Raw genomic sequence first — 11,939 nt, 5'->3', positions numbered from 1 at the left:
TGGGGTATGGAAATAAAAGTGGAGAATTTTACAAAACATGCTTACTTATCCATAGAAAACACAAATTCAGATTGTAGTTATATCAATGACACTATATAACTATATTAGAAGGAAAACGCAAGACGATGTGACATTTACAAAATATGATAGCAATCCTAATTTTGTTCCCAAAGATTTTTTACTAATTTTATTCCCAATAATTTTTTACTAGATGTTGTTGCTTGCTCAGATAACAAAGGATCGCAAAGGCATTCACATATGAATTTTGTATACGATAAAATTGCAAATAGTTTGATGAGACAATAAAAGAAGAACCTTAAAAAAGGATTATTCAATTAATTATGTAATAATAATCAAATCTACAATATTTAAATTGAAAATCTCCAATATTAATATATGTCATTTTAAGTAATTTGATTTCCAAACCTCATCATGAGAAGCATACCACAAGAGTGTTTGAGGGTGTGGTAGCGATTGCTTTTCAAAGTGTTTTTCGCTCGGAAATAAATCAAACTAAGATTTTTTTTAAAATTATTTTTGACATTAGTATATATCCAAATAATCTAAAAACATCAAAAAATTAATTTCAATTTAAGAAAAATATAAAAAAATTCAAAATTTTTTAAAAACGTTTTTGAAACGCAAAAAGAAATGATGTCTAACCAAACACATTAAACTACTTTTTATTCAACTTTAATTTCAACCACAATTTTAACTAAACATTTAATTTATAAAATGAATTTCAACTAAAATTAATTTTTATAAAACTAATTTTTTAAAATCACAACAATAAAAATTATCACATTATTAAAATATACCCTAACTTCTCTTTTTCTCATTTTTGGTCAATTTTTTTATTGGAAAATGAATAAATCAAATCGTATCAGTTACTATATAATTACATCAACGGCATAATAAGAGATAGATTAAAACACATGGTGATGGTCGTCGTCGTCCATCGGCTTGATCTGGTCGCATGGAGGTTATCTATTTTGCTATAGATACAGGGGCGCAGATAGAATTTATTTATTTTTCATTTCAAAAGGTTTAGTTTGGAAAAATAGAAGTTGTGTTTATTTTTTAGGAAAAGGACATAAAAAAGGCGTCATGATGATGATGAGCATCGTGGCTGTCTGGGAGTAGATTTGGGGGTGCCTTCATTAACACGCACATCATCATTAGTATTATTACAAACACACAAAGAATTACTCTTAAAAATCTAATCGAGGCGCTCTCTCTCTCGATTTTTTATTTTTCTAGTAGTGTTTTATAATATAAATTAGGGTTTGGGAATTACGAGCTCCGCCAGTATTAGGTATTAGTAGCAGTAGAAGAGGAGGAGGTGGAGGAGGAGGAGTGCGATTGGAATTGGAAGATTGGGGGGGAGACGAAGAGGATGGAGAACGGTGGTCACGAAAGGAAATTAGCAGATAAGCTATCTGGATTATCCTTCAATAATAGTAATGACTCCAGCCAAAACGACAACAACAACAACAACAACAGCTTGTTTCAGGTCATGAAAGCAGTCGAAGCTGCCGAGGCTACCATTAGGCAACAGGTTTTCTCCCCCGACAATAGATCCATTCTTACAATGAGCTACTTTCAATTCAAACATTTCCTGTTTATCTAATTATTTGCCAAACCCTGGTTATACCTTGCACCGGATTATTGTGTATAATCAGTAACGATGTTGGATTTTAATGCCAATGATTTTGTTGTCAGGTGGAAGAGAATACGCTATTGAAGTCTGAACTTCAGAGCAAGACTCAGCAACTTGAAAAATATGTAATTACTGTGGATTTCAACCCCTTTTCATTACAATGGAGAACTGTTTCTCTTACACTTGGCCTTTTTTGTTTGGCAGAAAATAGGTGAACCTTTGACTGAAAGGTCTCATTCTGTTGATCAATGGAACGAGCGGGTTCATCAATCAGCATCATCTGCTGTTGCTGGTGATCCTACCAGTGTACTGGTTCCCAACAACGGGGATCCTGCCTCCCAGAGTAATCTTTGGAAGCAGGTATCTGCATGCGCTTCTGCAAAACTTTTCCTTTGTTAACTCTTAGACTTCTGAAACTTTTTATATTTGTTAGGATTTTGCTCTCAAGGTTCGTGAAAATGAAGAAGAGATTATGCAGTTAAGGAAACATCTTGCTGACTATTCTGTCAAGGTAGAATTAACTTAACTAATCATCATTTGCTCACTCTATGTTCACATTACATCATGGAAATTCATTTGAGTAACTTGGTTTTTGTTTATAGGAAGCACAAATTCGGAATGAAAAGTATGTTCTGGAAAAGCGCATTGCTTACATGCGACTGGCAAGTGTACCTTTTTTCCTTCCTTGCTTTGATCAAGAACCCCCCCTCCCATCCCTTTCTCTTCCAGTTTTTTTGAGGAGTATTTCACACAAATTTTAAATGAACTTCATTTTGCCAGGCCTTTGATCAACAGCAACAAGACCTTGTTGATGCTGCATCAAAAGCTCTATCATACAGACAAGATATAATCGAGGAGAACATACGTCTTACATATGAATTGCAAGTAGGTCGCTTCTTTTTTATTTCATTGTTTTGGGGTTGATTTTATGTTTTCTATTTCTTTCTTGGATATTTTCACTGTTTTATCCAACTTTAAACCAGAGAATTTGACTTAATCCTTTGATTCTTTAGGCTGCACAGCAAGAAAGATCCGCATTTGTATCGTCATTGCTGCCACTTCTCGCAGAGTATTCTTTGCAGCCACCAGTTCTTGATGCTCAGTCTATTGTTAGCAATGTCAAGGTCAGTACCAAATGCTTTGTAATGGTATATTGAGTATTTTATGCACACAGAACCCTAATTTTTGATTTTCATGTCTCCTTTCGGAGATTCTGGATTGAGCAAGTTTTCCACTTTAAGCGATTGATGCTCCAGAATGACAGACATAAGTTTATTCTTGGACTAAAGTTTGCTAGTGGGCATTGGCCTCCAACCAGACAAGGTTCTAATTACGGCTCATTCATATGCATCATGTTTTAGGAGTCTAATTAAATAAACCGATCTGATCACATCTGGGCCAAAACAACTTCTTTAGCTAGCAAACTCCTCTTTTAATTAATTTGTTTTTACACGCTAACTTATCCAAAATAATGCATCACAATATGCACAGCTCTCTTTTCTTTATTTCTTTTGATTTTTAGAGATGGCTACCATATAAGATGTGCTGTTTCATAGGGATGTGCTGTAAGTCTGTTCTTAAAAGTATAGATACAGATGCTTGAATATTTCTGGCTATCGATCGATATGACTGGAGCTTCCTTTTGAAAGGAGAACTTGAAAGACCTTGTCAGTATCTTGACATATTCTCTTCCAATATCCCTTTCGTTCCTTATGTCGTTTCTCCCTGAAAAACATTTTCTTGTTGGAGAAGGACATAATGGAGAGACTATCCAGGGATAGCGATGTTGTGTCAGGGTAGGTGCTGTTTTTTATTATTTCGTATGAGAAGATCAGGTGATAGAGCACATAGGAAAACCTTTTGAACAGTGACATCACGTCGATGCATTTCTGAAGTTGACCTTAAACACCTGCCTTTTCCCTCTTGTTGTTTCATCTATGCATGCTATAAAATCTCTTGCTTGTTGTTTACCAGCTGAAGTTTTATTGTGTAGGTGCTGTTCAGACATCTCCAGGAGAAGCTTATTCATACTGAGGTATGTTATGCAGACAAGAGGTTGTTATAGATAGTTCAAGATTATTCATCTTATGTGATCTGTAATTAGCAAGTTAACTTAAGTTATGGGAGTTTGAGATCTTTTACTCCTCAGCTTATTATTTCCATAATGAATGAATGAGTGTTGATTATCTTCTTTCCTTCTGTCCCAGTCAAAGCTCAAGGAGTCACAGTATCAATTGGCACCTTGGCGTTCAGATGTGAACCACACAAATTTTGCTCCACAGTCACCTTCTCATGCTGCTTTGGTATGTTTATATCTCGCTGTAATTTCATCTAGCATTTCAAAATTATTTCTTTAAATGCTCATGTGTTTTACATGTCAGAGCAAAAGTGGGCTTGAATTGGTGCCACAGCCATCATATTCCCATGGAAAGATACCTATGACTTCTTCTGATACTCAGACAGCAGCAGATTGGGATCCATTGAGTCACCATCAGAGTGGTTTGGCTGGTGGTGCTGCGAAAAATCTGGATCTTGATGATGCAGGGAGGTATTCACCTCTTGCTAGCAGGTGAGCCTGGTCAATGGAGACTGCTACTGTGAACTGAATGTACACTCTGCATTTGTTGGTGGGTTCTGTTTTCATTAAATTCTTGCATCAATTGGTCATATGTATGATTTATTTTTTTTCTAAATAATGAAATCTCCATTCCTTCATTGGAAAATATTGTGCTTTTTACAATAGTATTATCAACTTTTCTTTTTTAAAACAAAAGCACGTGCTAGCTTCTGATCATCGAGAAGAGAGAATGATTGTGTGCTATGAGCTTTGCCTAAACTTTAATTCATCTTTTATGTTTCATTATTCTTCTTATTCCTTCATAAAATTTCTTCTTTCATTCTTCTTATTTTCAAGATGTGTTCCATATGAAAATCCTTAAAAGCTCTGCAACTTGAGCCAACAAAGACAAGTAAACTGATTTTGTTTAAAAATACTTCCTCTGATATACTTGAGTAACCTTGGAAACAAACTGTACTGAACTTGTGGATCCACACAAGAGACCTATGCTTGGTCAGGGTTGATGTCTGTGTAGTAAAGAGCCAAAGACTATTTGGTAGCATTGGAGACCTCATTTTTCCTTCTGATAGAATTCATTCTTCTGACTTTGTTGTACTCCACCATTTTAAGTAACATTCAAAGGTTGTGCAACCTTTCGCCTCACCAAAAATTAGACTCTCTTAGCAATAGAATTCTTATAATTTGGCTGCTGCATCGTGCAAATCCCTAGCAGTGTAAGCTGTGTATATCTAGAAATTCTTTAGATCAACTTTTGACAATCCATTTATCTCAATCATGCATACTTGTCTTCCTCTTTCCCTTTCCCCTTCTTGCCTCTGGCAGGGAACTTATTTTTCTTCATTTATTCAGATTTGTACAGGCTTTTCCTGTTTCTTTGAGGGATTTCTTGTGAATTTTCTTGTTAATTTCTCATTATAAAAATTGTGTTATAGATGGAACAATTACTGCTTATACAAGCTGGTCTTGATCCAGTGACATTGGCTTTTTACCAGGAATTCAGCAGCTCATGATACTCCGACACATTTTACAGCACAAGCTATTCATTATGGTGAAGAAACAACCAATAAACAAGTCATGTTTCGCGACCCTGTCAGCAACAGTGAGATGGATGATCCTGAAGCAGAGGGACAACTGAACGAGAGAGAACCTCCAACTAATTGGGGATCAGGAAACCCTGTATACTCAAATACATTGGATGATCCTGGCTCCTCATATTCTCCTTACCTACCTCCAGTTCTTGAAGAACCTTCTTCTTCCTTTTCTGAGGGTGAGACTGTAGTGTTGTTGGAAGCTCAAGACATTCTTCTCCAAGAAAGTTTTTAGTTAAGTATTGTTGTTGAACATTCCCATTGGATGTATTATGATATGCAGCTGCAGATGATGATCCATTACCAGCAATAGAGGGCCTCCAAATTTCAGGCGAAGCACTTCCAGGAAGAGAACTCCAGGCATGCGGATACTCCATCAATGGAACAACCAGTTGTAATTTTGAGGTGTGATTCTGTCACTTAAATTCCCCATCCATTAGCGCTTTTGGTTGCAGTTTCTTGAACTTTATGTGGAAGCATCTGGGTAGAATGTTAATGTTCCTCATAACCTCCTCTTTTTTCATTGGTAGTGGGTACGGCATTTGGAAGATGGATCTGTTAATTACATTGAAGGTATACTCTCTTTTTCATTCTTCTTTTTTTTCTCTACCTCAGGGCTGTTTCTTAATGAGTTTCTGGTTGCAGGAGCAAAACAACCAAACTATCTAGTTACTGCTGATGATGTTGAAACCTACCTTGCTATAGAAGTCCAGCCTCTGGATGACAGGAAGCGCAAGGTATAAGTTCTGAGTTTGGACTGGTGATTCCCATGTGCTTGCAATAGTTGGTTCTTCGTGTGTGCTTGTGTCTTTTTCTTGTCTGGTTTTCTTTTTGGGTTTCCAAGTTCCTATGACAAGCTAGGTGACGTAGGACCAGGACAGAGATAAGATTTAGGGGAGGTTAGAAGAAAGGGAAAGAAATAGAAGAATACCATAGCAACAAAACAAAGGCTTCACAATTATCAAACTAAATTCAACCTCTTAAGCATTAGATTAGTGCTCTTATACACACACTAAAACCTAATGAAATCCTGAAGTAAGATTGGAAATAGAATAGAGTCTTGAACAAAATAAAACTTCTAACTCATACTGAATATAGCTAGATTTTTGAAATATATTCTAAATGAAATAAAATAGTATCTCAAAATTTCCTAAGCAAATAATTTGAAAAGCTTTCATTCATCCTGCACCACCAACAGTCTGATTAAATTTGATAAGGTGTGTGTATATATATATATTTATTTTTATTTTCATTTGTTATTCTTTTTTAGATCTTATAGTTAATTTTTACCTCATCTCCTGGGATGTATAGTTAGGATTCTTCTTAATTCACATGCAAGGGTGGCTACTTGGAGTGGAAAATGCCAAGCACATGCTGAGTTTAGACTCTCAGCTGTACAGGATGATCAGGAAGAGGTTAAGATCCTCAGTCGTTGTAGAACTTCCTATATGAAATTTTCCCTTTCCTTTGCAGAAGTAGATGTACAATTTAGAAAATGCCAACTGCTGCTTCTATTTCTCTTTCCCCGTCTTGGATCTCTCATGGTTTCCATCTCCATCTCCTTTCTCTTATTAATGGATTTTCTAGCTCCTTCTCTTCTTTATCTCCTTTATCTTATTCAATTTTGCTATCTGCTTCCTCTTATTGCTGGAAAACTAAACTTTAGCCCTTGGCCATTGAAGACCAACAGTTGGCAGAGCTTGGTAAAAAATTCAAAACAACCTAATAGGCTGTCAGATATACACCTTCACAATTTCCCGTGCTCATGTTAGCGTCCTAACATGCTTTGAGCTCATTCTGCATCAATTTTAGGGCTGTACGGTCATTCTGGTTCTCTTGTTTTAATACAGGTTTTAATTATTGATTTGGCTCGCGCCCTTTGCTGGCTGGGCCAATATACTTCTTTGTGACAGTTGCTGGTATAGCTTGCTTGGATCTTGATGCTTGAAGAACAAAGCATCGGAATTTAACAAGAATTTTGGTAAAAAATTGTCAGAAGTTGATTTAAGATTAAAAACAAAGAAAGCAAGATGGGAGGTTGTCTCTGTGAGATAGGCTTCCTTTTCATGTGTAATAGGTTTTACAACTGTGATAGGTTGGTATTGTAAAGGAATAGGTTTACTAAGTGTCTCTTGGTGTTCTGCTGCGTACCTGCTGTTATGCAGGCCTTTTTTTTGTTTTACTTTTCTCCACACTGTACATTAGTCTATTGACTATGCATTTGAATTGAATTGAGCTACATCTGCTTTTGAGTGTGTGTGGGCGTGTGCATGCGCTCTTGAGAGGGATTGCATCATGTTGCATATTGGCATCTGAGTTTATTCATGTCTGCATGGGTAAAGAACTCAAAAATCCTTTCACATGTCTTTTCTAAGTCCAAGTAATTGGAGCATATATATATATATATATATATATATATATATTCAAGATATTTAGAATAATATTGAATCAGGTAATTAGATCTGCATACAAATTGGAGGTTTTGTTTGAGCCCATTCACAAAAGATTCATAATATTTGAATGTGCACATGCATGCACACAAGCATAATAGCTATCCTTGTTTAGCTTGTTGATAGTTTTGTGGTCAAGAAGAAGCGCTTCTTGGGCGGTACTGATAAAAATGTTAATTTGAGTGATTACTATTGTCATTGCTACATATCTTAGTTGTCATATAAATTGTGAGTGAGATAACCTTTTTTATTTCTTAATGTCTCCAGGGGGAGCTTGTAAAGGTCTTTGCAAATGAGCACAAAAAGATCAGATATGGTTAGTAATTATGCTATAACATGCAGTTTCTATGGATTTTTGTTCTTTCTATTCTTTTATTCTTCCTTTTTTTTTTTATGGGATGTCCCATGTTACATCATAAAAGCATTGCTTACTAAAGTTGTCTTTTTGTTCTCCCCTTGTTGTGATCCTCACATTAGTTATAAAAGCATCCTTGCACCCTCCCTATTCAATGTGGATCTTTTTTCTACTTGATTTTTCTTCCCTATCCAATCTTCTTCTTCTTTTAACTTTGGTTGCCTATGTTCAACAGATACAAGTTCTTTATTTGTCACCTATGTTGCTAGCAACAGTTTAGAAACTACCTTTCCCTCATTTACAAGTTAGGAACAGAAGTCTTCCTAATACTGTTTGCAGGTGGCATCAAAATTGGCCACTCCAAGCTGACAACTCCTTTATGGATTTTGGAAACCTATACTAAGGGCCACAGTTAGTCTTTAATATTTTTATATCATTGAATTGTTGCAGTTCCCTTTACAGTTCCTTTGCATTTTGATATCTTAATTTATTTTTTCTGGTCAAGTTGCTCACCATAGGATAAATGTTACAAATTGTCACTTTCCTGGTCACAGATCCTGAGATGCATGAACGCATACAGAAGACTCTTTATAGTGGCCATGTTTCGTATAAAGTAGGCCTTTCGGTATGAATCTATACACAAATTTTGTTCTCACATCTGTTATCAAGGTCTTACCGAAGACCTTTTATACATATTTTAAACAGGATGGATAGTAATTTGGTGTTTGATATTACAGACTGGATTTATTGATATATGGGAACCAGCTACTTTGGCCATCAAGAGGGAGGGCTACAGTTTCAAGAGTGAATCTGGGGGTGTGGTTGTCACTGAGAAGTTTTCACCAACCATAAGTGTATGCTCCTCTCTTCCTCCTCTTAATTTGTATTGAAGGCCTTGCAATCTAATGAAAAATGTGATCTCCTGATGCTAAAGAATGTAGAGTGCCAATTATGTTAAGTGCTACAAATGCCACTATGAAAATGTTTTCATAGCATACTAAAAAAACTGGGTACTTGCCTTGATGGGATGTGTTAACTTATTTTTGAACTCATGCCCCTAATAATTCAGACCAGAATCCAAGCCCAAACAGTCTTTGATAGTGGATGTTGTGCAAGCCCGTGAGCAATGCGGTATGCCATGGACCTTTCTACACACTTTTTTGTTGATCTTTATCCAGCAAATTTCTCGTCAAGAAGTTACATGGATGAAGATCGAGTAATGCATAGTGCATGTGCATGGACACTTATATCTTGCAGTATATGCACACACTTTCTGAAGAAAGTGGCAAAACACAGCAATGGCAATAGCTAGTTTCAATTATTGTAGTTATAATTAATTGACCTGCACTTGTCGAACCTGATATGATGATAATACCAATATTTTTCATTTAAATGGAATTTAAGTCTGCACAAAGGCTCCCTGTGATTGTGATCATTTTGTGAGTCTTGCAAGTTTAATGGTGCTGGGTTCATGCTCTCAGTCATTGAAGATTACCATCCTTTTGCCAATTGTTTATCTTCCAAAATCACAAAGGTGGTTGATGTCTTATTATGTTATTCTCATAATCTTCTCTCTTTTCTCCCTCTATAGGTTACAATTCCCTACGGACATGCTTTAGAATTTATATTAACTGATTCTACTGGCCATCAGTATCTCTTACAAGCAGGTGACAGCTCAACAGATATCAGCTAGTAAGTTAGAATTTTTATTGTCCTTGGGTTTTCTTCCTGTTCCTCCACCATGGTCAAAAAGTAAAAGAAATAAGATCTATGTTTATCTTCCATATAATTATGAATATGGTGCATAATATAGAGAATAAAACAAAAGTGCAGAACTGGATTGCTAAAGGTTCAAGTATTTTGATTTCTCATGATTATGTGGACAGTTATGATAATTTTCATTTCATTAATTTATTTTAAATGAAGCATATATCCTCTTTCTTCTTTTTTCCCCTAAAAAAAGTAATTGATGGGAACAGAACTCTTGGGAGTAACTCAAAATCTGTCATTTAATGGAAAAGGGAATCTAAGTTTTCTCTGTCTGGATCTGAATGCATCAGTAAGATTATGTAAGATATGAAAGGGAGATTAAAGTCTCAAACAGCTAGATTTGTATCCACTTGTGCTTTTTGTAGAGTTGGTTTGGTTATGTTTGATGGCTAGTGGCTTCTAAAGAAGTGTTTTTTTTTTGAAGTGTTGCTTCAAGAAAGTTAATGCATTATAATGTTGAAAATGGAATGGAAAAGAACAGGTTGAATATTAAAAGAAATTATAATCATGCATGACTCATGGTTCTTTCAAGGCATGACATGAAACTGGTTATAATCCATGGCTCTGTTGGAGCAAGGTATAAAACTGGTTGTTCTCAAGACTTAAACCATGAACTTGGCTTTGGCTGCCCAAGCAATCGGTAAACCTTAGGATTTTTTTGAGTTGGAAGTGCCATAATTTGCTAGCCTACTTTTGATCCTTGACATTGGCCAAGTTTGTCCCTGATCATGAGGTTACATTTGGCTTTTGAGTAGTCTGTAAAGGTTTTTAAATTTTCTTTTCCTTTCCTTTGTTTTTAGATTCCATTGATCCTTTATCCAATACGCCTCCTCCCTACTTGCTGCAACACTATATAGTTTGCTCATCCCAAATTTTGTTGCTGTTCCTGTCCTATTCAGATGCTTAACCTTTCATGCACTCTCTTTTGCAGTGCAAGAGATACAATTGTTCTCACGTTGAGATTATTTATCAAACAGGTATGGTTCTTGTACCTTCTTTTCGGCCCTCTTCTTCTTTGTGAATTTCATGGAATCCTGTGACTTGTATGTGCCATGTATATCTATACAATATACAACAATGCAAGCTACATTACAAATTGTGCATTCTGGTATATGTAGCATTGGTGTTTATAAGAATGTGAGGGTGTTGGGGTTGGGGGTGATGAAAGGGTTTTTTTGAGAAATGTGGTAGTGCGACTCGTTAGCTGTTGTATGCTCTTTCCGTGCGAAGGGTTGCCTGATTCTGTGGACGCTTCATTCAATGCTGTTCTTTCACAATAAGATAATGTATGAAAGAACAACTCTGTTGAGTTGGCTCTCATTAAAACAGGATTTTCACTCTTATTGGCTATTGCAGTTTGGTGAAAGAAAGAAAGGAAAGAAAAGAAGTATATTTTTCAACAAGTGAGGGAACAACATTTTTTGAGACGTCAAGCCTGGGAATAGCATTCTGAACTTGATGAATCCTGTGTACAATCTGTTGTATGCAATGAGCTTGAGTTGTAATTGCAAGTGCATTAGTGCTTATTTCTTGTCATACTAGTCTCTCAGCTTACTCTATTTTGTAATTAGAAACTCATTTTAAAGGAAAGAGAAACTGCGTTGATTGGGGAAGTTAACCCGATGTAGCCATGAAGATCGAGGTGGCTTTTACGAAATCTCAGCCTCTTCCATGCAACTGTATTCTTCTGCTTAGAACTTCTTACCCACAGCAGTTTGAAGATGAGTTGTGTTCAACTTGGTACGTATGTAAAATTCTTTTTTGTCACAAAAAAAAAGAAAAAAAACTCGTAACAGAGACCCCACATAGGGAAGGGATGTATAAGTGGATGCCAGTCGAGATACATGCTTTTAATTTGGGAAATGCAGCTATCAGCATTATATCGCATGTTGTATCTATTACGGGAGAGATGCATCAAGTTAACTGAGAGTGAGGTGATTTGGAGGGAGACATGAAGGCTACGATGGCTTTCGCATTTCTTTCGTGGGGAAAAGCGTCGTGGTGGTTGTGGTGGTGGTGGTGTTAATGAGATGCCTCA

The 11,939-nt window shown here is 36.1% G+C and overlaps 1 protein-coding gene across 3 annotated transcripts; it reads left to right on the top strand.

Annotated features, from left to right (window-relative positions):
- The first annotated feature begins 920 nt into the window (after positions 1–920).
- Positions 921–11,558, top strand: LOC133699671 (uncharacterized). Of its 3 annotated transcripts, none has more exons than XM_062123032.1 (20): positions 921–1,558; positions 1,723–1,785; positions 1,865–2,020; positions 2,109–2,171; positions 2,263–2,322; positions 2,441–2,545; positions 2,674–2,784; positions 3,654–3,695; positions 3,868–3,963; positions 4,042–4,229; positions 5,231–5,505; positions 5,610–5,731; positions 5,857–5,899; positions 5,972–6,063; positions 8,044–8,092; positions 8,686–8,756; positions 8,869–8,985; positions 9,723–9,823; positions 10,833–10,878; positions 11,258–11,558. In XM_062123032.1, the coding sequence occupies exons 1-20, from the start codon at positions 1,397–1,399 to the stop codon at positions 11,306–11,308; spliced, it is 2,013 nt and encodes a 670-aa protein (XP_061979016.1). In that variant the 5' UTR covers positions 921–1,396; the 3' UTR covers positions 11,309–11,558. The 3 variants fall into 3 exon arrangements, with proteins under 3 accessions (XP_061979016.1, XP_061979017.1, XP_061979015.1); XM_062123033.1 differs by having other exon boundaries at positions 2,094–2,171; positions 9,723–9,798; XM_062123031.1 differs by having other exon boundaries at positions 2,094–2,171.
- The last annotated feature ends 381 nt before the right edge of the window (positions 11,559–11,939 follow it).

The sequence above is a fragment of the Populus nigra genome, chromosome 7, assembly GCF_951802175.1.
Source record: "Populus nigra chromosome 7, ddPopNigr1.1, whole genome shotgun sequence".
NCBI classification, from domain to species: domain Eukaryota; kingdom Viridiplantae; phylum Streptophyta; class Magnoliopsida; order Malpighiales; family Salicaceae; genus Populus; species Populus nigra.
Note: the sequence above shows the minus strand (reverse complement) of the source record. Positions and strands in the feature narration are given on the sequence as shown.

Bases quoted from the DNA above. Each gene is read 5' to 3' on its own strand.
- LOC133699671 (XM_062123031.1), top strand. From the start codon at position 1,397: ATGGAGAACGGTGGTCACGAAAGGAAATTAGCAGATAAGCTATCTGGA. The intron at 3,964-4,041 runs GTATGTTTATAT...TTTACATGTCAG, and splicing joins CACCTTCTCATGCTGCTTTG to AGCAAAAGTGGGCTTGAATT. The intron at 4,230-5,230 runs GTGAGCCTGGTC...GCTTTTTACCAG, and splicing joins TATTCACCTCTTGCTAGCAG to GAATTCAGCAGCTCATGATA.